Source organism: Coregonus clupeaformis, chromosome 30 (assembly GCF_020615455.1).
Source record: "Coregonus clupeaformis isolate EN_2021a chromosome 30, ASM2061545v1, whole genome shotgun sequence".
Lineage (NCBI taxonomy): Eukaryota > Metazoa > Chordata > Actinopteri > Salmoniformes > Salmonidae > Coregonus > Coregonus clupeaformis.
This window is the reverse complement of record NC_059221.1, coordinates 52,684,390-52,712,039: the sequence shown is the minus strand read 5'-3', so window position 1 is coordinate 52,712,039 and position 27,650 is coordinate 52,684,390. Positions and strand designations below refer to the sequence as shown.

The following is a 27,650-nucleotide window of genomic DNA, read 5'->3' as shown; positions in this document are numbered from 1 at the left end:
GAAAGCGGCAGCTCTACCCTTTAGCTCAGTGCGGATGTTTCCTGTAATCCATGGCTTCTGGTTGGGGTATGTACGTACGGTCACTGTGGGGACGACATCATCGATGCACTTATTGATGAAGCCAGTGACTGATGTGGTGTACTCCTCAATGCTGTCTGAAGAATCCCGGAACATGTTCCAGTCTGTGCTAGCAAAACAGTCCTGTAGCTTAGCATCTGCGTCATCTGACCACTTTTTTATTAACCGAGTCACTGGTGCTTCCTGCTTTAGTTTTTGCTTATAAGCAGGAATCAGGAGGATAGAGTTATGGTCAGATTTGCCAAATGGAGGGCGAGGGAGAGCTTTGTATGCGTCTCTGTGTGTGGAGTAAAGGTGGTCTAGAGTTTTTTTTCCTCTGGTTGCACATTTAACATGCTGGTAGAAATTAGGTAGAACGGATTTAAGTTTCCCTGCATTAAAGTCCCCGGCCACTAGGGAGCGCTGCATCTGGATGAGCGTTTTCCTGTTGATTAATGGCCTTATACAACTCATTCAGTGCAATCTTAATGCCAGCATTGGTTTGTGGTGGTAAATAGACAGCTATGAAAAATATAGATGAAAACTCTCTTGGTAAATAGTGTGGTCTACAGCTTATCATAAGATACTCTACCTCAGGCGAGCAAAACCTCGAGACTTCCTTAGTATTTGATTTTGTGTGCACCAGCTGTTGTTTACAAATATACACAGACCACCACCCTTTGTCTTACCGGAGTCAGCCGTTCTGTCCTGCCGATGTAGCATATAGCCTGCTAGCTGAATGTTATCATTGTCGTCGTTCAGCCACGACTCGGTGAAACATAAGATATTACAGTTTTTAATGTTCCGTTGGTAGGATAACCGTAATCTTAAATCGTCCAATTTATTTTCAAATGATTGAACGTTGGCTAATAGGATTGATGGAAGAGGCAGTTTACTCGCTCGCCGTCGGATCCTTACAAGGCACCCCGATCTACGTCCACGATATCTCCGTCTCTTCCTCACGCGAATGACGGGGATTTGGGCCTTGTCGGGTGTCTGTATGATATCCTTTGCGGCCGCCTCGTTGAAGAAAAAATCTTAGTCCAATACGAGGTGAGTAATCGCTGTCCTGATATCCAGAAGCTCTTTTTGGTTATAAGAGACGATGGCAGAAACATTATGTACAAAATAAATTACAAATAACGCGGAAAAACACACATAATAGTACAATTGGTTAGAGGGCTGTAAAACGGCAGCCATCTTCTCCGGCGCTGTTAGTACATTTGGGCTTCTTTGCTTGTCTCTGTACATATTTGTGTCTTTGTATAGTTTTTTGTTGTTGTTTTGCAGACCACATCCATTGGTATTGCTGTCTGTGTATAATAAATCCAGTCAGAATGGCACTGGGCTGAGTGCCTGTGCGTGAGAATGATTTGGGTGAAGTAGCCAAAGTATTTTTCATCTTTAGGAGAAGTAATAAAGATGAAACACGAGGGTTGCGGTTTGGCGGTCTTTGAAGAGAAGGCCAAGGTAAAGATGAGACAACTGAGGCCTGTACTTGACTAAAGCATAGGGCTGCTACTGTGTGTGTTTGTGTACGTACAGTTGAAGTCGGAAGTTTACATACACCTTAGCGAAATACATTTGTGCTCAGTTTTTCACAATTCCTGACATTTAATCCTAGTAAACATTTTGTCTTAGGTCAGTTTGGATCACCACTTTATTTTAAGAATGTGAAATGTCAGAATAATAGTAGAGAGAATGATTTATTTCAGCTTTTATTTATTTCATCACATTCCCAGTGGGTCAGAAGTTCACATACACTCAATTAGTATTTGGTAGCATTGCCTTTAAATTGTTTAACTTGGGTCAGACGTTTTGGGTAGCCTTCCACAAGCTTCCCACAATAAGTTGGGTGAATTTTGGCCCATTCCTCCTGACAGAGCTGGTGTAACTGAGTCAGGTTTGTAGACCTCCTTGCTCGCACACGCTTTTTCAGTTCTGCCCACACATTTTCTATAGGATTGAGGTCAGTGCTTTGTGATGGCCACTCCAATACTTTGACTTTGTTGTCCTTAAGCCATTTTGCCACAACTTTGGAAGTATGCTTGGGGTCATTGTCCATTTGGAAGACCCATTTGCGACCAAGCTTTAACTTCCTGACTGATGTCTTGAGATGTTGCTTCAATATATCCACATAATTTTCCTTCCTCATGATGTCATCTATTTTGTGAAGTGCACCAGTCCCTCCTGCAGCAAAGCACCCCCACAGCATGATGCTGCCACCCCCGTGCTTCACGGTTGGGATGGTGTTCTTCGGCGTTCAAGGTTTACATAACAATGATCATTATGGGCAAACAGTTATATTTTTGTTTCATCAGACCATAGGACATGTCTCCAAAAAGTACGATCTTTGTCCCCATGTGCAGTTGCAAACCGTAGTCTGGCTTTTTTATGGCGGTTTGGGAGCAGTGGCTTCTTCCTTGCAGAGCAGCCTTTCAGGTTATGTCGATATAGGACTCGTTTTACTGTGAATATAGATACTTTTGTACCTGTTTCTTCCAGCATCTTCACAAGGTCCTTTGCTGTTATTCTGGGATTGATTTGCACTTTTCACACCAAAGTACGTTCATCTCTAGGAGACAGAACGCGTCTCCTTCCTGAGCGGTATGACGGCTGCGTGGTCCCATGGTGTTTATACTTGCGTACTATTGTTTGTACAGATGAACGTGGTACCTTCAGGCATTTGGAAATTGCTCCCAAGGATGAACCAGACTTGTGGAGGTCTACAATTTTTTCCTGAGGTCTTGGCTGATTTATTTTGATTTTCCCATGATGTCAAGCAAAGAGGTACTGAGTTTGAAGGTAGGCCTTGAAAGAAATCCACAGGTACACCTCCAACTGACTCAAATGATGTCAATTAGCCTATCAGAAGCTTCTAAAGCCATGACATCATTTTCTGGAATTTTCCAAGCTGTTTAAAGGCACCGTCAACTTAGTGTATGTAAACTTCTGACCCACTGGAGTTGTGATACAGTGAATTTTAAGTGAAATAATCTGTCTGTAAACAATTGTTGGAAAAATTACTTGTGTCATGCACAAAGTAGATGTCCTAACCGACTTGCCAAAACTATAGTTTGTTAACAAGAAATTTGTGGAGTGGCTGAAAAACGAGTTTTAATGACTCCAACCTAAGTGTATGTAAACATCCGACTTCAACTGTACATGTTTGCAAGGGTGTGGATTGTGGAAGTGTGTGTGGCCCTGTGTCTGTGCTGCAGATATCTATCTGGTTTTAATTCTTGCTACTGTGTTGGTCAGCCTTTGCTAACCGGACACATGACCTGATAACAGTAATATCCCTCAATGTGTCTATTCTATCAGACAGTAATGTACTTTCTTGAATAACAGAGGATAGTATTGTACAGTTTGAGATTAGATGGAGGTCTTTTCGGGGCCATTAGTGAGTTCACTGGGGTTGAACTATGATGCATCATCACCACGCTATCTTTAACCTCCATAACCAGTGCCTCCTATTGTTGTAGTCCTGCAGTCAAATGACCAAATCAACCTCTAGTGGCCTCATGGGTGGAATGTTATTCATATGTTTCATAATTTCATAATTAATCAAACGTATTTATTTTTTTACGGTGAAAATCTGGTGTTTCTATGTCAAATCAAATCAAATGTTACTTGTCAAATGTGCCGAATACAACAGGTGTAGACCTTACAGTGAAATGCTTACTTACAAGCCCTTAACCAACAAAGCAGTTTTAAGAAAACATTTGATAAGTAAAAAATAACAAATAATTAAACGGTTTTGTTATATTTCAGTCTTCTGTGATGTATATAAAGTGTAATATTGGAATGCAAACTCAAAATTGAATACATTTCAACTCTATATCTGACATGGTACAGGTGCCTTCTTTTTTTTAAAGCCCATAACCATGTGTGTGAGGTGTATACTTCTATTTCAAAGTAGATTTGTTTAAGACTATCAAGAAACACTGTGTGACCCTGATTTAGCCCACTGCAGTAAAAGGCTAATAGTTGCTCTTGATCAATAATACTATAATAATAATATAATATACGTGGTTTCAGGGCAATTCGTATTATTTTGTATGTAAGTCTGTAACATGCCATTTAGTATGATATGTTACGTTACGTTAGGTTACGTTATGAATGGAATAGCGGTCGTACAATATCATACGAATTATAGGACATACAGTATCATACGTCTTACCTGGTCGTACAATAACATATGAATTGGATGACACAACTTACTATGCATCTTCGCGGACGTATAGTATGATACTTCTTTCTCTGAGACCAGGTTGCTTGTTGCGCCATAACAACAAAGTAGAATTATGTGGATAATTTACGTTGGCGATTAGCGAAACTAATGACAATGGTTGCTCAGTTGGTAGAGCATGGCGCTTGCAACGTCAGGGTTGTGGATTCGTTTCCCACGGGGGGCCAGTATGAAAAAATGTATGCACTCACTAACTGTAAGTCGCTCTGGATAAGAGCGTCTGCTAAAATGACTAAGATCATTTACGTAAAAGGTTAGGAGAACTAATACGACAAAGGTTAGGTGAATTTATGTAGCAGGTTAGGTGAATTGGGTTAAGTTTAGAATAGGGGTTAGGGGAAGGATTAGCTAAAATGATACAGTTGTCCCCAACGAGACATGAACCCGCAACCTTTGGATTGCTTGACGGTTGCGGATTATGCCCACCCATACTCCCAGACCAACCTCCCTACTTTTGTTTCTGTCTAAAGTAACTTGACCATTAGTAGGTATCATACTTCTTGGAGGTGCTCAGAAATACATAAAGTATGTTTCGTATGGCTCTGAGGCCAGGCTGTCTTGATAGACCACTGACATGGTTTTGAACTTGATGGAAAGACTTCCAGTATTGTACTTACTTGAGCATTATTAACTTATGGCTCCAGTACTGGTTAATTGAATCTAAAGAATGTACACATAAGCCTGGAGGTTGAATTTGAAAGTCACTGTACATTTAACATCCTTAATATGTAATGTTTTGAGCTCATATATGATAGGTGTTGTATATACTGTATGTGTGTGTTGACCAGACCAATGATGTAGGTTCCCTTGGTGTCACCTCTGATCTCTTTCTCACCTCTGACCTCATGTGTCACAGGTGAAGAACCAGGATGTAGCTTGTTTCATGCCTCATTGACCAATTGGCTGATTTATTGCCCTTTCTGTCATTCGCTCATTTTTTCTCTCTCCTTCTCCATTTTTTTTCCTGTTAAATTGGGGTCATGAGACTGTCTGCCAGGGTAGTGTTGTGGTCTGAGAGGCAGGAAAAAGAAAAGGTACTTAGATAGGGGGTGGACTGACTGACTGCACCCAGTGCAGCTGCAGTACGTGTACAACAGAGCACAGTAGGGCTGAGCCAGTGCAGCGAGCCTGAAATAGGTTAGGGGGCAGTGTAGGTTATGGTGGTCACATGTCTGTTTGCAGCCTTCCTCCAACACCACGTCCACCAGGCACTAAACACAGGACCTTGACTGATTCTAGACTAGGTTGGGATGTCGTTGGACTCAGTTGTTGTGTGTCTGTTTGGGGGAGATGGGGGTAGTGGGAGGACGACTGGTGAAATCTTCAGGCTGTCATTTGTAGGGAGAGAGAGGAAGAGTTAGAGAGCAGAAACAAGGAGGGAGACTTGAGGGAGACATGAAGGGAGAGCGTGAGACGGTGGAAGGAGATCCAGACAGAAATCAAGATAATATGTGAATGTTTTGTTTGGAGCCTCTGCACAGCAACAGCATGTGGTGTCCTGATGTTCTGCTTGTTCCTGGTTCAACCAGAGGAAAGAGTTCTCTCTAATCAATCATGGTCTGACCCTCTGCTCCTCTTCTCCTAACCCTAACGCCTCAGCAGGCTTCACCTAACCCATACCTCTCAGCTCCTCAGCAGGCTCCTCCTAACACATACCCTTCTGCCCATCAGCAGGCTTCTCCTAACCCATACCCCTCAGCCCCTCAGTAGCCTCTGGGTATACATGGGGCTGGACAGGTATGACTCCCTCATGACCTCCATGCAGTTTAAAGCACATCACTCTTGTCCTGCCACCCAGGTTTACCTGATACGATGTTGATCATAAACAGCTTGATATGAAGCATTAGCCTACTAACTGTTGTTGGTGGCATATAAATTCAACGTGTTTGACAAGATAGACAATATGTGTGGCAGTGTGGCGCAGCGGCAGCTGTGTGGTTTCCCAACACACATTGCCCGGAGCGGCTAGGGATCAAATCCCATCCCCTCCATCAATTATTTCACTGTGTCCCATTTCCTTTCAAAAACGGATAAATGCATGAGGGGGACGGAGCTCCCATCCTCCTTTAAACATTCAAAATAAAGTTAATATGTATGCTATGCACTATGATTTTTGAAATGCCATTGAGGTGCTAAGGTTTGTGGGAGCTCTCCACTAGTGAACAGCATCATCAAGTGCTTTTGTGATCAGATTTTGTCAATGTTGTGGTCCCTTTGAAAAAAGACGACTTCCTCAGTAGCACGCAAGGCTATACTCACTTCCTATTTCTCTTTCTCTTTCTCTCTCCCTCTCTCTCAGGTTTGGAGTGCTCCTCTTCATAATATCCTGCTATTACATGGTAGCAAGACCTGAAGACAAGAGGTAAGCAGTGTGACCTTCTCCTTTCAGTTTTTACACTGTGTAGATCTCTCATTGGGTCGACTAGCAGTGTGCTCTCTATCTGCGATCTAGTGATGTGTGTCAGTTAATGCCGTTATAAGTGGGTGGCTCACAAAAGAGTCTCAAGATTCACTTCAATGATAAAGAGTGAATGCTGAAGATGAAGAAAAAAGCAAAAGGGAGCAACTTTCACTTCTCCTCAGGTCTCAATGTGCCACTATGTTTGGCTGTTGTGGTAAGTACTAAACCGAGGGGAACTATCTCAACCCTCTGGTGGAGTTGACAACAAAGGTGCTAATGGTGGGAACCAGGTGCCTGGTAAGGTCACCGAGGCCGATGAATTCTGTCTGTCTGTCAGTCACCCACCGCTAGACAGAGTTCACTTACTGGCAACACCCAGCAGCCAGATACAGATACAGAGCAGCTCCTATGATGATTGACGTGTGTGTGTGTATATAGTAGTGTGTTGATGATTTGTAAGTCGCTCTCCAATTTGTAAGTCGCTCTGGATAAGAGCGTCTGCTAAATGATGTAAATGTAATGATGACTGATCATCGTGTGTGTGTGTGTACAGTAGTGTGTCATTGTGTGTGTTTATGTGTCAGGGGTGTGTGGTTGCGGGCACGGGGTGGTACAGACTGGCAGTCCTACGCTACAGGAGAGCATGTCAGGAAGAGGCTGGTACAGCACTGTAGAACAGGCTCACAGCTCTTCCTGTATGGTTCCTCTTCCGATCGGCTGACAGTAGTCAGCTCATAGCCACCTGCTGGGCCACACACAGAGCAAGATGACTGACGGAGGTCATTCTGTTACATTTAAATCTACCTCCTAGCTTATGCCACTCCAGCTCAGAACGCACTCAAATCATCTGTCATGCTTTCACAATCGTTTTCTTCTTTGTTTAGCAACCGTACAGGTGTAGGATCTTAATTTGACCTATATTGCCACAGCAAAATAATCCTGCAGCAACAGGATTTGAACGTTTAGTTTAATGTTGCTTGATTGGTTGTTAGACTATTAGCTGGCCAAAAGTAGGTTACATGAAAAGTGCAATACTGTTAATATAACCATGTGTTAGTGTGGGTTTTCAGTGGATTTATGTAAATCACGAAGCTCATCTGCATATCCTGCGGTGCAGGAAAATTCTCAGCAACAAAAGAGTAAATTAAGAACCTACATCTTTACCACAACATACCGATTTAATACTAAGACACTGAAGCAACTAAAAGGCTTGTCGTTGTAGTGAATGGCGGGTGATGTAGCAGTAAATGGATTGGGGGATGGCTGAGTGAAAAAGGTTAAAGGTTGAAGTTGAGAGGAGGGCATGCCAGGGCATGGCAGCCAATCGGATGTGGATTTTGTAGGAGTGTGAGTGTAAGCTGATTAGATTAGCGTCATGCCCAGAGGCACCCACCAGGTCACAGAGTTGTGTTCTGTTCACCTGGTGCTCTCTCTCTATCTGCCTCTCTCTCTCTCTCTCTCTCTCTCTCTCTCTCTCTATCTCTATCTCTCTCTCTATCTCGCAGTTTAAAAATAAGAATTTATTGTCTCCCCCTTTCTGTTGTATGTGTCTCTGTCTGTCTCATGGTCTATCTATGTACAGATGTAGGATCAGTATTTTTGCAGCAAAATAATGGTGCAGCAACAGGATTTGAACGTTTAGTACACAATGTTGCTTGATCAGTGGTTAGGCTATTAGCTGGCCAAAATTAGGTTACATGAAAAGTGCAATACTGTCAATATAACCGTGTGTTAGTGCAGGTTTTCAGTGAATTTATGTAAATCATGAAGCTCAAATTCTCAGCAACAAAAGAGTGATTAAATTAAGATCCTACACCTGTATGTAGAAGTTTATTGAGGAGCTTAAGGACACTATATAAAGAGCTTTCGTTCCCTTCTACATTGTGTCCTCGTATACAAAACATACTGAGACAGAGACATTACTGACACTCTCTCTCTCTCTCAGAGCTAAGGGACCTGTATTGTCTATTGTTGACCTCACAGACCTTAGTCCAATAAATATGTCCAATATGTTCAAATATTTGAGCTGCACATAATTTAGGCTACTTGGCCTTGTACAATTGAACCAATGACATAGTGCAAACCCAAGGAAGTCTGCTGACTTTTCTCCAAGCGAAGAAGGTATTTGACATGTGTATTTGACCCAGATCCGCTCCCTCATGCAGCTGTTGACTCAACACAAAGCAGAATGTTTGGACTCTCAACTCCTCCAGAGCGAAACAAACTGCCCAACTACAGCTGTCAAACACAACCAGTCCAACTGCTCTGTGGCCGTGTCAGTCAGATACATCATCTGTCTCAAAGAAGCTTCTTTCACTTTTAGTCAACTCAAACTGATGCTCTCCTCTTTTGATTGAAAACCTTCTGTACATTTTCCATGTCACTTCAGATCTGCTCACCCTACTCTCTCATTTCTCTCTTTCCCCTCTCTCTTCAAATCTGCTCCACCCATCCCCCTTCTCTTCTCATCTCTCTCTCTCTCTCTCTCTCTCTCTCTCTCTCTCTCTCTCTCTCTCTCTCTCTCTCTCTCTCTCTCTCTCTCTCTCTCTCTCTCTCTCTCTCTCTCACCCTGCCTCCCCCAGGTTGTGCAAGATGGCAGTGTGGATCCAGGCCCAGCAGCTCCAGGGGGATGCGCTGCACCAGATGCAGTCTCTCTATGGACAGCACTTCCCCATCGAGGTGCGCCACTACCTGTCCCAGTGGCTTGAGGGCCAACTCTGGTGAGTGCAGCACAAAGCACACCACTCTACCTGACAGAAAGACATGTCTCACCCGATAACCCTCACATTCGGTTCAATCACAGTCACAGTAGTAGCAGTGGCCATCGAGGTGTCGTAGCCTGAGAGCAATGTGGTAGCAAGTGTGTAAAGTCACTGTCCCTGTGTATGTGCTTGAGTGAAGGTGTGGCTGCTCTGTTCTGCATGTATGTACATACAGGATATCGCTAAGCATTCTATATGTCCCTGTGCCAGGGATGTGATCGATCTAGAGAACCCCCAGGAGGAGTTTAAGGCCAAGCGTCTGCTGGACAGCCTGATCCAGGAGCTGCAGAACAAGGCTGAGCATCAGGTGGGAGAGGACGGCTTCCTGCTCAAGATTAAACTGGGACACTATGCCAGCCAGCTCAAGGTGAGACAGATTGAACCAGTAGACCAAGGGCCCTCACGAACCTCCACAGAAAGCTAGCTAGAGAAAGGTGAGACAGATGGGCAGTACCGGTATGAAGGTGAGAGATACTGTGCACAGATACCCAGTGTATGTGAGCAGAGCACAGAGCCAGTGCCCTCACAAAAACCTCCACACCTAACTAGCTAGCTGAACAGTGTTAATAAAGCCAGTATAAACCCAATAAACTCACAATGTTATGATAACCTTATAGCCAACTGTACCAGCCGAATCGTGGTGATTATTATTTCAATTATACTGATACCAAACTCAGCTAAATGTTAGTTATCACAGCCTCATTGGCAACAGGGTCATATCCATAAACCCCAACCCAAAGTACTTAGAAATAAAAAAAAACAGTATGTGAGAACAGCCTGCTCTGGTCAGTGTGTCTATATGAAGAAAAACAAAGGGTGGACAATACTGGGCTACGGTAAACAGGCAGTGTTGCCTTTTATGATTGAGCTTTTCACTCAGGGATCTCAGTGTGTTTGTATTCACCCTTATGGACAGGGTTCAGAGGAACAAGCTGTCTCCTATCACCTTCCACAGTGGGAGAAGGAGGCATCTTGTCAACACAACACTCTGTAGGCATACAATGCAGTCTTTCAACCCTGCATGGTGCCTTGGTGTGTGTATGCGTGCATGAGAGAGGGATTTAGAGCACTGTTTCCCAACTCCAGTCCTCCAGTACCCCCAACAGCACAAATGTTTGTTGTAGACCTGGACAAGCACATCTAATTCAACTTGTCAATTAATCATCAAGCCTTCGATGAGTTGAATAAGGTGTTTTTGTCTGGGGCTACAACAAAATGTGTGCTTTTGGGAGTACTTGAGGACCGGAGTTTAGAGAGAGAGAAAAGAGAGAAAGGAAGGGAAATGTAGCCAGTGGATGTGAGACCAAGTCGTCTGCACTTGAGAGAAGGATCTCATTAGTCTAATTGGGTTTAGCCAGGCTCAGGGAGTGGGCTTTAGAGCGTTAGCGTGCCGCGGCGCGGGAGCGGGCTAAATTGGTCAGTGTCGTGTGCAGGGCCGTACTGCCAGTCAGTGGCTAACACAGTTAACAGGCCTAACAAGGCAGCACGTGGTCCTTGTCTTTCAGAGCACGTATGACCGCTGTCCTCTGGAGCTGGTGAGATGCATCAAACACATCCTGTACACGGAGCAGAGGCTAGTTCGAGAGGCCTCTAATGTGAGTATGAATCGCACACTCTCCAACTTCCATTCCTACTCCCACACACCTGGGAAGCTTGTTTCACAGGTATGCATATAAAAGACACCTGTTGCTCTTATCAAATCAAATTATATTAGTCACATGTGCCAAATACAACAGTTGTAGACCTTACAGTGAAATGCTTACTTACAAGCCATTAACCAACAATGCAGTTATAAGAAAGAATACCCCCAAAAATCACCCCAAAAATAATACGAAATAAATAACAAATAATTAAAGAGCAGCAGTAAAAATAACAATACCGAGTCAATGTGCGGGGGCACCGGTTAGTGGGGGAGGCAATGCAAATAGTCTGGGTAGCCATTTGATTAGATGTTATGGCTTGGGGGTAGAAGCTGTTTAGAAGCCTCTTGGACCTAGACTTGGCGCTCTGGTACCGCTTGCCGTGCGGTAGCAGAGAGAACAGTCTATAACTAGGGTGGCTGGAGTCTTTGACAATTTTTAGGGCCTTCCTTTGACACCGCCTGGTATAGAGGTCCTGGATGGCAGGAAGCTTTGCCCACTGTAGTGCCTTGCGGTCGGAGGCCGAGCAGTTGCCATACCAGGCAGTGATGCAACCAGTCAGGATGCTCTCTGGTGCAGTTGTAGAACCTTTTGAGGATCTGAGGACCCATTCCCCTCCTTAGGGGGAATAGGTTTTGTCGTGGACTCTACACAATTGTCTTGATGTGCTTGGACCATGTTAGTTTGTTGGTGATGTGGACATCAAGGAAATAGAAGTTCTCAACCTGCTCCACTACAGCCCCATCGATGAGAATGGGGGCGTGCCTCTTCATTTTCCTGCAGTCCACAATCATCTCAATCATCACAATCATCTTATGCACACACACACACACAGAAATAATAAGAAAATAATATGGAAATACCCACACACCTTCTATAGACATTGCAGACACCCACACTGTGTAAACACCACACAGAGATGTTTAACATAAAATGGCCAATTGCATGACATTATGGATATCACAGCCATTGGGGGCCACTTTGCTGCCTCTCTGCCGACATCAAAGGCTGTTTACTCTCAATTTTCCCTCAGACATACGTAAACCTGTTAACAACCACACAAATACACGCACACGCACACACACACACACATAGCACAAACCTTCACACACACACCTAGTCAGATAACCTAAACTTTGAATATCTCATTAACCAGCAATGCTGTAGGCCTGGTGTGGAGGTGAAGAAATGTGATGTTTTATAACAAGGGTTATAAAACCATAAAGCCGGTGGTCCATAAAACATCTGAATATCAATAAACCCAGTGTTCAATTGATTTCCAGTCCTGCCAGGCTTCTCCTATCACAGGATTGCATATTCTACATGATTGCATTCCCTCCTGTTTATTCAGACTGTCTTCACAGTGCTCACGTCCCCAGCTTTAACAAGCCATGGGCTGTGTCTGCCCACGATACGGAAATGCATTTCCCTCTGCACGGTCTCACATGTTCAGTCAGTGGTGATCACTGCTGGTTATGGTCATTAGATTACTGTTGAATAACACGAGCAGGGGTCATTGAGTTTGTGTTAAAGAGGCACAGGGTGATTTCAGGTTCTGTCAGTTTGAGTCTTTCTGCTCCATGTAATGATGATGAAATGCTCAACACCACACTAGCTAGTTCCTGCAAATCATCAAAGCCTGCATTGTTTACCGGCACAGCCCTCTCACCTCTCTCTCCTCTCTCTGATTGGCAGTCGAGCTCCCCAGTGGGCGGGATGATGGACAGCATGTCCCAGAAGTACCAGCAGATCAACCAGGTGTTCGAGGAGCTGCGTCTGCTGACCCAGGACACAGAGAACGACCTGAGAAAGCTCCAGCACAACCAGGAGTACTTCATCATCCAGTACCAGGAGAGCCTCCGCATCCAGGGTGAGTCAGCCTTGCCCTGGTCCCCCTCCTAGCCACAACACCCTGGGTCATCAACCCCAGCTGCCCTCAGCTTTATAGGGCAGAATGACGTGTGGGTTTGTAGGTGGGTGTCTGTGTGTGTGTGTGTGGTCTGCAAAGTAAAAGACAGGTGTGTTTATGTGAAGTTTGCTGACATCCCGTCTCTCCTGTCCTGTCCTTCTCCAATCACTCTCCCTCTCCCTCTCTTCGCCCCCATGCAGCCCAGTTGACCAGCCTGGCCACACTGCCCCCTGCTGACAGACAGCTGAGGGAGCCCACCTTACTGAGCAAGAGAGCCACCGTGGAGGCCTGGCTCACCCGGGAGGCCAACACACTACAGAAATACAGACTGGTACACTACTTTTTATACTGCATACACACACATACTGAAACACACACACGTACACACACACACACACACACACACACACTACATGATTACAAACTGGTAGTGAACTGCAGTATAATTATATTTGTCATTATTTAAAGCTATGAAGACAGGAGAGGAAAGTAGGCTCAGAAATCTGGAGGGATCTCATGCCTTCAGGATATAAAAGCTGGGGATGTATATTGATTGGAGAATATGAATAACATAATATATATGGGTACATTCTTATCGGTGTGTGTGCGTGCGTACGTATGTGTGTGTTTACCTGCCTGACTCTGTGTGTGTGTGTGTGTGTGTGTGTGTGCCTACATACCTGTGTCCCTAGGACCTGGCAGAGAAGCACCAGAAGAGCCTACAGCTGCTGAGGAAGCAGCAGACCATCATCCTGGATGACGAGCTGATCCACTGGAAGAGACGGCAACAGCTGGCCGGCAACGGGGGTCCTCCGGAGGGGGGGCTGGACATCCTGCAGTCCTGGTGAGACCCCCTCTATCCCTCACAGAGATCGTATATGTATATTATTGATCAAAGGGCAGGGGCCACCAAGTTAACAAGCTGGCTATTGGATACTGCTGGGTTTACATGGGGTGTAGTTGGGAAGATTACTGTAGTCTAGGTTAAGACAACGGGATTCTAATATCCCATAACTCTTTGCAACAATGGGGAAGAGTTCTAAATAATAGGACTAGCAATGTGAGCGAAAATGACTAAAAGTGAATGTTAGCAGTACAGAAAGTTTGCCATCAAAGTGGAGAATAAACACAATCGTAGTGAATTTCAGCTTACTACTCAGCAAACACATAGCATGACTGTTTTCCTGTCATTCTATTCATTTAAACGTTTTTCAAATGATCTACAACTACTTTATTACTTGAGTGCTGGTCACGTTTTCAATGCTAATCCTGTAGAATCCGCAACGGTCCAATGATTGTGTTAATTTTTTTATGTGTGTCTCTGTGTGCGTGTCTCTCTCTCTGTGTGTGTGTGTGTGTGTGTGTGTGTGTGTGCGTGTGTGTGCGTGCGTGCTCACTCGTGTGTGTGTGTGACTCAGGTGTGAGAAGTTGGCAGAGACTATCTGGCAGAACAGGCAGCAGATCAGGAGAGCAGAACACCTGAGACAACAGCTGCCCATCCCTGGCCCCATCGAAGAGCTACTGAACGACCTCAACAGCACCATCACAGACATCATCTCAGCACTGGTCACCAGGTGTGAGCGCATTTGCATTCATTTGTGTGTGTGTGTGTGTGTGTGTGTGAGTGTGTGGCTTTGAGCTGGAATGTGGGTGTGTGTAAATGTGAACCTCTTATGGAGTCACTTATCTTCAGTGTGAGTGCTACTCTGTAGTCATGTTTACACCCCCCATCTTCTCTGTGTGATGGGACTGAATGGAGAACAACTGAACTGTTATTCAGCATGAACCCTTATATAAGCCCTATCCTACTGACACAACCCCTGACTCCTTATGTGTCAATCGAGCGCGAGATTACATTTATTACCAGAATTACATTAGAAATGACTCACCACCGCACATCACAGGAGCCCGGTTATGTGACTCTGTGGAACAGCAAAGCGCGTGTGTATTTGACTCTGTGCTGAGCCCAAGCTGGGTTGTTCCGGGGCAGGGGGAGCAAGCTGCTGATAGTTCCTCCACCAGCCCAGCCCAGCTCTGCTCCCAACCCCTGCTGAACCTGCCAATGAACACACAAACACAACCCCAGTCAGCCTGCATTTACCCTCAACCCTACAAGGAGGGAGAGATGGAGGGAGGAGAGAGGGAGGCCTGCTATAGATCTGAGAGGAGAAGGAAAACAGGAGGGAGAGTGAACGGTTTCGAAAAGGAGAGGAACATACAGTACGAGGAGGAGGAGTAGAGAACAGAGTTTCAAAGACATTAAATGAAAGAAAGAAGGGTTTCAGCGATGGAGGCAAAAGGGAGATTAAAGTGGGTCGATACGAGAGCTAAAGTGACAAAAAGTGTTTGAGACTAGAGATGAAGAGTCTACAATGATGGGGAGAGGGGGAGAAAGTCACACCGGCTCAGAAAGTTAGCTTGAGTTCCATGGAAGAGTGTTGTAGCCCTGGGGGCACTGTCTGTCAGCCCGTATCAGTCCGCCAGCCTCACTGACTGGATCAGGAAGTCTTCTGAGTGCTCCCAGAACCCTCTGCTCTCTCCCTATCCCAGCTGTGGTCCCCACAGAGACCGATAATGCACTGAGAAGCTGTGTCATTGTCAGAATGATGTCTGTTAGGCCACAGATGGGGGAGCGTTGAGAGCGTAACACTCCTTTTAAAGTCCATACTACTGCGCTGGTGTTTCCTCTCCTCTAAACTCGCTCTTTCCTGCTCTCCAGCGAAACCACACCCACATCCTCTCTACTGTTCCCCCTAAACCTCTAGCAGGCGCCTGGGAGGGAGGCTAGGGGGGAGGGAGAGTATCTCATCACTGCCTGCTCACAGAGTTGAGAATATTTAGTATTGTCAGCCAATCCTAAAACACAAGTGGCGTTCTCTACTCAAAAGCCCTCTGTGCCTGAATGAATGAGTGTCATGCTGTCTGTGTGTGTTTAGCGTTCGTCTGTCTGTGTGTGTTTATGTGTGGGAGCATCGAGAGCTGACAGCTTGCATACTGTGTACTTTTCAAAAGCAGGTCAAATAGACTTAATAGGCAGTAGTGTGTGATGGACAGAATTCCCTGTGGTGATCTGTTGGTTAAAGGGATAGCGCTAAATGTTTTCAATTAAACCCTTTTTTTCTACTAACCAAGAGTCAGATGAAATCATGGATACCATTTTTATGTCTCTGCGTGCAGTTTGAAGGAAGTTGAAGTTAGTTTCTGGAGTCATTACATTGACTCTGGGTAAGCTAAAATGTTGCACTATTCCTTTAAAGCAACCCTCTACACTTTCATCTGACTCTAATCTGTTTGTCCTGCCCCCCCCTCTCTCTCTCTCTCTCTCTCTCTCTCTCTCTCTCTCTCTCTTTATGTCTCTCTCTCTCTCTCTCTCTCTTTCTCTCTCTCTCTCTTTATGTCTCTCTCTCTCTCTCTCTCTCTCTCTCTCTCTCTCTCTCTCTCTCTCTCTCTCTCTCTCTCTCTCTCTCTCTCTCTCTCTCTCTCTCTCTCTCTCTCTCTCTCTCTCTCTCTCTCTCTCTCTAGCACCTTTATCATAGAGAAGCAGCCTCCCCAGGTGCTGAAGACCCAGACCAAGTTTGCCGCCACAGTGCGCCTCCTAGTGGGCGGGAAGCTCAATGTGCACATGAACCCCCCGCAGGTCAAGGCCACCATCATTAGTGAACAGCAGGCCAAGGCCCTGCTCAAGAACGAGAACACCAGGAAGTAAGTCACAGCGTAGAGCCCCCTCATCACCGATATCTACTGTAGCTTTACTGCAACCTTAAGCATAACACAAAACTTAGCCCTGTTTTCTTCAAACCTAGTCCATGGGATTCAGCTCAAGGGCTTGATGATTAGTTGGTCAGGTGTGTTAATGCTGGGATAGAAGAAAGATGTGCACACCCTCTGGGTCTCCAGAACACTTCTTCAGCCAGAGCTTTACAAACCCCACTCATGACCTACTGTAAACTCTGTAGCGCTTACTACAGTACAGGCCAGACACATGGCTGGAACTCAATCAATGCCACAGTGGAATCCATGGAGCAAGTGGAGATTCCACATTTAGATGATACTTTCGAGCGTCCCACATTCCACACACCTAATAGAACCCTAAAGTAGTAAGTGTATAAATGTTATCTCAATCACCATTTCCTTCCTAGTACTAAAATAATAGCCGTGTTAGCCTATCCCTAGCCCAGGGGCAAATCTGGGTGGCATATTGCAAGATTGTCAGCGTTGGCATCCTGAAAAAAACTTGTCTCACATAAATTGAAATGAGTAATTCCTCTTCATGTTCTGTGAAAGTTTCATGACTCTATGATTAATAAATCTGCTGAAGCATCTAACTCTCCTCCTCCTCCCTCTTTCTCTTTCTCCTCCTCCTCCTCCCTTCCCCCTCTCCCAGTGACAGCAGTGGAGAGATCCTTAACAACAACTGTGTGATGGAGTACCACCAGGCCACAGGAACACTCAGCGCCAACTTCAGGAACATGGTGAGGATGGATGGGACCAGGTTAGAGGATGGATGGGACCAGGTTAGAGGATGGATGGGACGAGGGCAGAGGATGGATGGGACGAGGGCAGAGGATGGATGGGACCAGGGCAGAGGATGGATGGGACCAGGTTAGAGGATGGATGGGACGAGAGGATGGATGGGACGAGGGCAGAGGATGGATGGGACCAGGGCAGAGGATGGATGGGACCAGGTTAGAGGATGGATGGGACGAGGGCAGAGGATGGATGGGACGAGGGCAGAGGATGGATGGGACCAGGGCAGAGGATGGATGGGACCAGGGCAGAGGATAGATGGGACCAGGGAGTCTCAATCTGTAATACCACACCTAGAGAAGATTCTCTTCAGAGACAAACCCCAGCTTAACTGGAGTCCAAGAAGCATTTGGAGATTCTGCATGCTCATTCTGTGTTCATACTCATACAGATAGCATGTTACTCAGCCCACACGCTGTTTTGAGTTCCCTTGGGTCCTCCATGGATCATTTACATGTAAATTCTGGCTTAAATGGATACTTCGGGATTTGGCAATGAACTTGTGGATACCATTTTTATGTCTCTGTGTCCAGTATGAAGAAAGTTAAAGGTAGAATGCTAGTAAATACGCATTGGCTTGCGAAACTACCTCTAACTTCCTTCATACTGGACACAGAGACATAAAAATGGTATCCATGAGTTCATCTGACTCTGGGGAAGTAGACAAAGGGCCTCATTGCCAAAATCCCAAAGTATCCCTTTAAATCTGCTCATGGAATCAAAGGGAATCATGTATGTGTGTGTGATCAGAGAACAGCTCCTCAATGTGAATAGACTAGAAGATGTTTGTGTGCTGTGCTGCTCTCCTCAACCCTCATGATCCTCCTCTCCGACCCCGCCTCCTCCTGTAGTCTTTGAAGAGGATCAAGCGCTCGGACCGGCGAGGGGCAGAGTCTGTGACAGAGGAGAAGTTTACCATTCTGTTTGAGTCCCAGTTCAGCGTCGGGGGTAATGAGCTGGTCTTTCAGGTTAAGGTAAGAACTGATAACCTGGTCCCAGATCTGTTTGTGCGGTATTGATAAGACTTAAGAAGAGATGAGCAGAGTGGTGGACTATCCCAAGATGAGCTGTTGGCTCTAGTCCAACCTAACGCCTCAGCGGCTTTTCTTTCTTTCTGGTCCTGACGAGAAATAAAACAAATGTCGGGGGAGGTTATCTTCTGTACTGTTGAACCAATACAGTAAATGTGGAGGAGGAGTTAAGATGGAGTGTCGCCTTGTTAATGTCCAAAAGGGGAAGTCACGTCACAAGCTCTCTTTCCATTTCCCCAGAAAACTAGATGCAGCCAGTTGTCGTCGACCCGCAGAGGGTGGCTCCAGTCACTACACCTATTCCTTACCCTGCTCCTTCAGTGAACATATTATGAGTAGTAATCATTCTGAAAGCTATGTCACACATGAAAAATGACCTTGACCTTACTCCTACACACATTGTCAATGGTACAGGAAACATATACAGTGCATTCGGAAAGTATTCAGACCCCTTGACTTTTTCCACATTTTGTTACGTTACAGATTTATTCTAAAAATGATTAAATAAATACAAATCCTCATCAATCTACACACAATACCCCATAATGACAAAGTGAAAACTGGTTTTTACAAATACCTTATTTACATAAGTATTCAGACCCTTTGCTATGAGACTCGAAATTGAGCTCAAGTGCATCCTGTTTCCATTGATCATCCTTGATGTATCTACAACTTAATTGGAGTCCACCTGTGGTAAATTAAATTGATTGGACATGATTTGGAAAGGCACACACCTGTCTATATAAGGTCCCACAGTTATCAGTGCATGTCAGAGCAAAAACCAAGCCACGAGGTCAAAGGAATTGTCCGTAGAGCTCCGAGACAGGATTGTGTCGAGGCACAGATCTGGGGAAGGGTACCAAAAGGTGTATCCAGCATTGAAGGTCCCCAAGAACACAGTGGCCTCCATCATTCTTAAATGGAAGCAGTTTGGAACCACCAAGACTCTTCCTAGAGCTGGCCGCCCGGCCAAACTGAGCAATCGGGGGAGAAGGGCCTTGGTCAGGGAGGTGACCAAGAACCCGATGGTCACTCTGACAGAGCTCTAGAGTTCCTCTGTGGAGATGGGAGAACCTTCCAGAAGGACAACCATCTCTGCAGCACTCCACCAATCAGGCCTTTATGGTAGAGTGGCCAGACGGAAGCCACTCCTCAGTAAAAGGCACATGACAGCCTGCTTGGAGTTTGCCAAAAGGCAGCTAAAGGATTCTCAGACCATGAGAAACAAGATTCTCTGGTCTGATGAAACCAAGATTGAACTCTTTGGCCTGAATGGCAAGCGTCACGTCTGGAGGAAACCTGGCACCATCCCTACGGTGAAGCATGGTGGTGGCAGCATCATGCTGTGGGGATGTTTTTCAGCGGCAGGGACTGGGAGAACGGAGCAAAGTACAGAGAGATCCTTGATGAAAACCTGCTCCAGAGCGCTCAGGACCTCAGACTGGGGCGAAGGTTCACCTTCCAACAGGACAATGACCCTAAGCACACAGCCAAGACAATGAAGGAGTGGCTTCGGGACAAGTCTCTGAATGTCCTTGAGTGGCCCAGCCAGAGCCCGGACCTGAACCCGATTTGAACATCTCTGGAGAGACCTGAAAATAGCTGTGCAGCGACGCTTCCCATCCAACCTGACAGAGCTTGAGAGGATCTGCAGAGAAGAATGGGAGAAACTCCCCAAATACAGGTGTGTCAACCTTGTAGCGTCATACCCAATAAGACTCGAGGCTGTAATCGCTGCCAAAAGTACTGAGTAAAGGGTCTGAATACTTATGTAAATTTGCTCAAATTTCTAAGAACCTGTTTTTGCTTTATCATTATGGGGTATTGTGTGTAGATTAATGAGGGGGAAAAACTATTTAATCAATTTTATAATAAGGCTGTAACGTAACAAAATGTGGAAGAAGTCAAGGGGTCTGAATGCTTTCCGAATGCGCTGTATGCTCCCCTACTCCCAAAACACATTTATTGATGTATTTCTCCGAATTATATGGATTGTTTAGTTGGAACACAAAGCGCTGTACAGTAGGTTAAAGTGAAAATAGGTTTTACATGAGTTGCCTTCAGACGATATGTGATACACATGCACATCATTGTCTTTGTAATGACCCCTGACCTTTTTCTTCTCTCGCTCTCGCTCTCTCTCTCTCTGTCAGACGTTATCACTTCCTGTGGTAGTGATCGTCCACGGTAGCCAAGACAATAACGCCACGGCAACGGTGCTATGGGACAACGCTTTTGCCGAACCGGTAAATTCAGTTTGATCATCACATCGTGTGTGTGTGTGTGATGATGTCTTTAATACATTACATTGTTTTGTTTTTGTCTTGATGGACATTCTGGCGTTTCCCTGGTCTTCTCTCCTCCTCCCCAGGGTCGGGTGCCCTTCATAGTGCCTGACAAGGTGCTGTGGCCCCAGCTGTGTGAGACCCTCAACATGAAGTACAAGGCGGAGGTGCAGAGTAACCGTGGACTCTCAGAGGAGAACCTGGTCTTCCTGGCCCAGAAAGCCTTCAGTAGCTCCAGCATCAACCCTGATGACTACCGCGGCATGACCATGACCTGGTCCCAGTTCAACAGGGTAAGACCATGGCTGCATCTCAAATGTCACTATATTCCCTATGTAGTGCACTACTTTTGACCAGGGCCCATCTTTTGACGAGAACCTTATGGGCCCTGATCAAAATTAGTGCACTATGTAGAGAATAGGGTGCCATGTGGGACACACCCCATGACTACTGACCAGTGGACTACAAAACCTGACCTCTGCATTAGGAAAAAGTGGTTGCAGAGTGGTGATATCATCTCTTTGATACTCAGAGGGAATCTATTGTAGAGTTTTTACCATCCCTGGTTGTGTGTATATTATTTAGATGTGAGTATTTGCCACTGCAGACATAGTTTACATCTTTGGTGTTCCTTCACGTGTTCAGAGTAATGATTCCTCTATATCTGCATTCAGATCTGCTCTCCTCGGGCTGAGCGAGTATCTAGTGTTATGTGTTTCTCTTGGAGGCTGCGTCCCAAATGGCACCATATTCCCTACATAGTTCACTAGGCCTTGGTCAAAAGTAGTGCACTATGTAGGGAATATGGTGCCATTTAGTCTGATTAGCTCTAGTCGGCTGGCCGTGAGGTCCTCAGGTCTGGTTAATGGGCCTGTTTGTCCAGACAGGAAGGGCTAATTCAGCCCCAAGCCTCATTGGCTCCCTCTAACCAGCCACTGATGACAGAGAGCACACTCACATTCAGACCTCATTCACCACAGAGCATCAGCCTCATTAGAGAGAGAGAGGGCCTAGAAACAGGAACAGGAACATGCACCTTAGAACTCACTCACTGATACACACACACTTGCACACGTGTGTGCACACGCGCGTATGCACGCACACACACACACACACACACACACAAACACACACACACATACTTACAAACTCTCTCTCTCTCCCACACACACACACACACACACACACACACACACACACACACACACACACACACACACACACACACACACACACACGAGCACACACACATAAACACAATAACCCAGTGTACTCTCTGCATTGCTGCAACAGTTATACTGATCTGAACTGGATGGATGGATGGATGGATGGATGTAAGGGGGTCAGCTGAACTCTGGGGAACATCTCTCACTGACTGACTGTCTATTGTGTTTGCTGCTCTACTCTACTCTGTATGTGTGAGGGGAGGTTAGTGCGATTAAAGACAGAAAACAAATTGTTTATTGACTGTATCAAACCCAATCCCTCTACCCTACAGGAGAGTCTGCCTGGCAGGAATTTCACGTTCTGGCAGTGGTTTGATGGGGTCATGGAACTCACGAAAAAACATCTCAAACCACACTGGAATGATGGGTAAAAATTATTTTTTGAAATGTCTATAATCCTAGAATGTCTACTCCATAATAACCTGTGGAAATGAGGTTTGACTTGGATTGTGTATTAGTGCTACATTAGATGCCTGCTGCGTACACATACTACCCAAGTAGACAGGGAAATGGACAGAGAAAATGGCTCAACTAAACTAAAGGCTCCTTTTTGTTGTCGTTTGAATGGCAGCTGTAATGTGCTTTCTTTAGTGAGTCTTGATAGAGTGCACTTGGTATATTTTCCTCTTAAGACCCCCTGCCGTTGCAGCCTTACATTTTGATTGCTTTTTAAATCTCAACGAGCCTACCAAAAGGCCCTCCCCACCATGGACATGGCTTTACCATAGCAACCACAGGGGCTGGAGATATGTATCCATACCTGTAATGGGTCAAGAGGATAAAAGGATTGTAAGTGAAGGGGGCGGCATGACAATGTATGTAACAATGTATCTTTGTCTATCTCTCTCCTTCTGTCCTCCTTCTGTCCTCCTTCTGTCCTCATTCTGTCCTCATTCTGTCCTCCTTTTGTCCTCCTTCTGTCCTCCTTATGTCCTCCTTCTGTCCTCCTTCTGTCCTCCTTCTGTCCTCCTTATGTCCTCCTTCTGTCCTCCTTCTGTCCTCCTTATGTCCTCCTCCTCCTGGGCTTTTTATTCTCTGTGCATATGTCTGTCTGTGTCTTTCCTCTCTCTGTCTCTCCCCTTCTCTCGCTCTCTCTTCCTTCCTCCATTCTCTATGTGCAGGGCGATACTGGGCTTTGTGAACAAGCAGCAGGCCCAGGACATGTTGATGTCCAAACCCAACGGGACCTTCCTGCTCCGCTTCAGCGACTCTGAGATCGGAGGGATCACCATCGCCTGGGTGGCTGAGAATCCCAACAAACCAGGTACTGACAATCAATCAACCAACCAATCAATCGATCAATCAATTCATTATTTTGTCAGTTAGTCAGTTAGTCAATAAATTAATATTTGACGGAGAAGGTCTGTAATAATAGCCAAGTGGAACTATAATAAGTGTGTCTATGTTTCCAGGGGAGAGGATGGTGTGGAACCTCATGCCCTACACAACCAAAGACTTCTCCATCCGCTCTCTGGCTGACCGCATCAGTGACCTCAACCACCTCCTGTTCCTCTACCCAGACAGACCCAAGGATGAGGTCTTTTCCAAATACTACACACCACCCCTGTGTATGTACCTAACCTCTATTAATCTCTATAAAAATAATTGATGACATATAATTATCTCTTCTCTATATCTGTTGCAATTTGGTCAGATTGAGGCTGTACAACCACACTGAGGAACCTGTGAATGTGGACCATATCTGCAGTCTGAACATAACGATTCTCCCTGTCTCTCCTTCACTTGCCTTTCTCTCTTACAGCCAAAGCAGTGGATGGATACGTGAAACCGCAGATCAAACAAGTGGTACCAGAGTAAGTCTCTCTCTCTCTCCTTCTCTCTCTCTGTGGCAACAGGGCTGATTTAATCACCTAACAATGGGGCCTGAATGCAGATCAACCATTAGGTCTTCACTCCAGATGGAGGAACCAATTAGAGCCCAGTATCCGCGGGCCTGAGGGTGCCTCTGTCCCTCTCATCACTACACTTAGTAATGTTAGTCTGGGTAATGAGTTAGCAGGGTCCCTATTGTTACCAAGGGGCTGTGGGCCTCTCAGTGGGAGGGCTCCAGGGGATGCTGCCCAGCACCCTGCCTAACCTCCTACTGCTGCTCAAAGGGACTGGTAATTAATGAAGCAGAGGAGGCAGAGGAGGAGCAGGAGGAGGGGGTGGTGGTGAGGGATGATGATGAAGGTTGCCCTGGTAACCCACAAAGCTAGCGTTTGGAGTGACGTTCTCTGACTCGTGTGCGTGTCTGTCTGTCTGTTTGTCTGGACCTGCAGGTTCACCACGGCCAATCTTGACCCAGCAGCAAACCCCACCTACATGGATCACGGAGCCTCCCCTACTGTCAGTCACCCTCAAACCTACGGCATATACCCACCTATGTGAGTATAGATTACATATGTGTGTGTGTGTGAGGTCTGATGGCCTGTGTTACTAACTGGTCCCTGTGTTGTGGCAGGAGTGACTCCATGTTAGATGCGGACGGTGACTTTGACTTGGATGACACCATGGACGTGGCGCGACACGTTGAGGAGCTGCTGCGGCGACCGATGGAGAGCCAATGGAGCGGCCAGCAGTCGTGACCCTCAATCTCTAACCCCGACACCAACAAAAGAACGCCGCCCCTTTTGACATTTCTGATGGTTTAATTCCATTCATTTCCTCCTGTTTTATTTCAGATAGCTATAATGTGAAATGTTAATAATGGTTGTGATTGTTTTTTTGTTTTTTGTTTTTTGTTTTCAGCATGCAAACTGCATGTCAGTTACCTTTTTTCAGTTTGTCTCTCTGTACGTATATGTAAAACAGACTAGTTATAAGTGCAAAAAATGACTGTTACAATATTGTATGAAAAAAAGAAAGAAATGTCATTCAATTCAAGCATGTATTTTCATTTTGTCATAATTCTAACAAAGATTTTTGGAGAGCACTCTCCACAACCGGTATGAAGTCATTTAGTTGTATTGTTTTTATTTTTGTTTAGTTATTTTATTATTGTGAATGGTTTATCAACAGTATTTTTTTCATTGAATCCACCCTCTGCCAAAAAAGAGAAACTTAAATGAAGAATTTGTTGTTATTATTGACAACATCATCGGATTTGTTGCTAAGGGACATTTCAATCATTAGTATAATAAGTCTGACTCTGTACACACTAAACTCCAAGCAGAATGGCTCTCATTTCATTCTCAGAGCACACTGAGTATATGTGTCACACACATACATGCACGCACACACACAAGGATGCATCACACACACACGCACACACTGTTGCGTAATATACATCAGCTCCAACTGAAACTTAGGGAGTTTGGGCCCACTCACAGGGCTATTTGAGTTTCCTATATTTGCACACAGATGTAATGTAAATACAAGCATGTGTCCAGCATGGCCTGAGAGTCCACTCAGGTCTCTGGACAGCCCATAGAGAAAGATAGAGGACTCATCATTGATATAACCCATTTTAACACGGACATTGCCATTGAGGGCTTCCAACATTTTAAAGTAGTCAACTGGGTGGGGATTCCTATGAGTTGGGAGCGATCAGCCAATGAAGAATAACATTTACTACCTTAGTACCTCAATATCGCTGCCCATGCTGTCATAGACGCTATAATGGCACAGATACTCTATCTATCTCTATCTCCCCTCCATACCCCTGTAGATTATGTATGTGCCATCAACGCTACCTCTCATTACCGCTCTGTTTGTCTGGTGTTTTAAACAACTAATTTGGTAATTTCTTGTTATTGGTTGTGACATCTAGTGTTGATAATCTATTTGGGGAGCTGTGGGGGTGTGTGTAGTGGAGCTGAGGTCACTGGTGTGTGTGTGGAGGAGCTGAGGTCACTGGAGTGTGTGTAGGGGAGCTGAGGTCACTGGGGTGTGTGTAGGGGAGCTGAGGTCACTGGGGTGTGTGTGGAGGTTGGGGTTTAGTTGGGAGATCTGTAGGAAAGTCCATTACTAGGACTGATGGTAGAAGAGTCTCTATACTGGTTCCTTATTGGCTTAGTATTGTGCATCTGCTGAAGTACACTAACTACTCAATGCATAGCCTGAGACGACTAGTGGAGATCTAATTCTACTAATTTTACCTTGGGGCAGAGATACATTTTTGCATTTTTAAAGCTAATTCCCTGCAATGCTACCAGTTTTGCCATGGGGTGGAGATACATTTTTTGTTTTAAAGCAAATTTCCTATAATTCTACACATTTTGCCATGACTTATGTCATGTTAATGATATCTGAGTGAGAGTGACTAGCTAGACTAACTTGCCAATGTAAAAATAGTTAGCTGACATGGCTAATTAAGTGACTGTCAGTGACAAAACAAGAGAAAAACTGCTAATGCACAACCAAATTTCGAACCGACTATTCTAACTTTCAACAGTAAGTTTAGACCCCAACTGAGTTCCTAAAAAAAGCGACCAGGGGCCCTAAGCGCCCGCTTATATCGCTTATGCCTGGAGCCAGTCCTGATGATACTCCTGTCTGTCTGTCTCTCTCTCTGTCTATCTCTGTCCGTAAGCCTGTCTCCTGTTTGATGTTATTACTGAACACTGTTACTAAATCTACATGTGCATGTCTGTCTTTGTGTGATACAACATAAAACATCAACTGACAACCTGAGCTACAGATATACAGCTATATGTGCAGACAATATGAGGCGCTTGAACACTTGACTCATTTACATTTTAGTCATTTAGCAGACGCTCTTATCCAGTGCATATATATATATATATATATATATATATATATTAATTTTTTTTATACTGGTCCCCCGTGGGAAACGAATCCACAACCCTGGCGTTGCAAATGCCATGCTCTACCAACTGAGCTACACAGACTCATCAGTCCTGAACATGAAGGCCATTGCTAACATAAGGTTTGGGATATTTTGACACTGACTCACTCCCTGTCTTTCAGCCAAGATGTTGTAGTGGGTCTGTCTCAATATACTCCCAGCAGGATTAGTCTGCTATAGTACACCTTAGCTACCGCAGTTTAACAAAGCATGTAACGATAGACCCTCCTGTTGCCGTGGCTACGCTGTTCACCCCCCACCACACACTTCTGAACCATTGGGCAATATCATGACGACAGCAACGCCACACAACCCCCACAGTACTATTACACACACACACACAACACACACACAACACATCCTCTTTACTCATAAGCTCTGCCCTCTCAGGAACGAAGCTCTATGCTTGGTTGATGTATCATAAAGTGAAAAAAATACAAATTAAGTATCTATCTATAGCTCCTCCCACCAGCTTCCTCTGCTATCTATATACAGCATATATGAATTTATTTTCTGTACCATAATTCTATTTTATTACAGTATACTGTACATCTGTGGCACGCCCTTCTGAATGTAATCCCCTTGCATGACCTGAGGAGGGCGTATGTATAACATGGCAGCCACTACAACCTCTTAGGTTTTCATCAGAAGTATCTGAAAAAAGCCATATTGCAAACGAGAATCAGAAGAATGTTGCTTTTGTGTTTGTCCAGTTGACATTATTTAGCCTTTTCCTATCTTTGTTTCTTT

General features: G+C 45.1%; 1 protein-coding gene across 2 annotated transcripts in view; it reads left to right on the top strand.

Moving 5' to 3' along the window:
* The window catches only part of LOC121569580 (signal transducer and activator of transcription 5B), an 82,061-nt gene extending 57,022 nt beyond the window's left edge, over nucleotides 1-25,039 (top strand). The window contains exons 2-20 of one of the 2 annotated variants that reach the window (XM_041880671.1): nucleotides 6,609-6,671; nucleotides 9,293-9,430; nucleotides 9,683-9,839; nucleotides 10,978-11,067; nucleotides 12,808-12,982; nucleotides 13,222-13,352; nucleotides 13,714-13,865; nucleotides 14,440-14,595; nucleotides 16,544-16,723; nucleotides 17,406-17,493; nucleotides 18,400-18,522; nucleotides 20,733-20,825; nucleotides 20,951-21,157; nucleotides 22,363-22,457; nucleotides 23,212-23,354; nucleotides 23,503-23,658; nucleotides 23,853-23,904; nucleotides 24,373-24,477; nucleotides 24,555-25,039. In XM_041880671.1, the coding sequence (XP_041736605.1) occupies nucleotides 6,646-6,671; nucleotides 9,293-9,430; nucleotides 9,683-9,839; nucleotides 10,978-11,067; nucleotides 12,808-12,982; nucleotides 13,222-13,352; nucleotides 13,714-13,865; nucleotides 14,440-14,595; nucleotides 16,544-16,723; nucleotides 17,406-17,493; nucleotides 18,400-18,522; nucleotides 20,733-20,825; nucleotides 20,951-21,157; nucleotides 22,363-22,457; nucleotides 23,212-23,354; nucleotides 23,503-23,658; nucleotides 23,853-23,904; nucleotides 24,373-24,477; nucleotides 24,555-24,678 (2,391 nt within the window). In that variant the 5' untranslated portion in view covers nucleotides 6,609-6,645 and the 3' untranslated portion in view covers nucleotides 24,679-25,039. Of the gene's footprint in view, nucleotides 1-6,608; nucleotides 6,672-9,292; nucleotides 9,431-9,682; nucleotides 9,840-10,977; nucleotides 11,068-12,807; nucleotides 12,983-13,221; nucleotides 13,353-13,713; nucleotides 13,866-14,439; nucleotides 14,596-16,543; nucleotides 16,724-17,405; nucleotides 17,494-18,399; nucleotides 18,523-20,732; nucleotides 20,826-20,950; nucleotides 21,158-22,362; nucleotides 22,458-23,211; nucleotides 23,355-23,502; nucleotides 23,659-23,852; nucleotides 23,905-24,372; nucleotides 24,478-24,554 lie in introns of those variants that run through there. The other variant, XM_041880670.2, reaches the window with a different exon arrangement.
* Nucleotides 25,040-27,650: the final 2,611 nt, after the last annotated feature.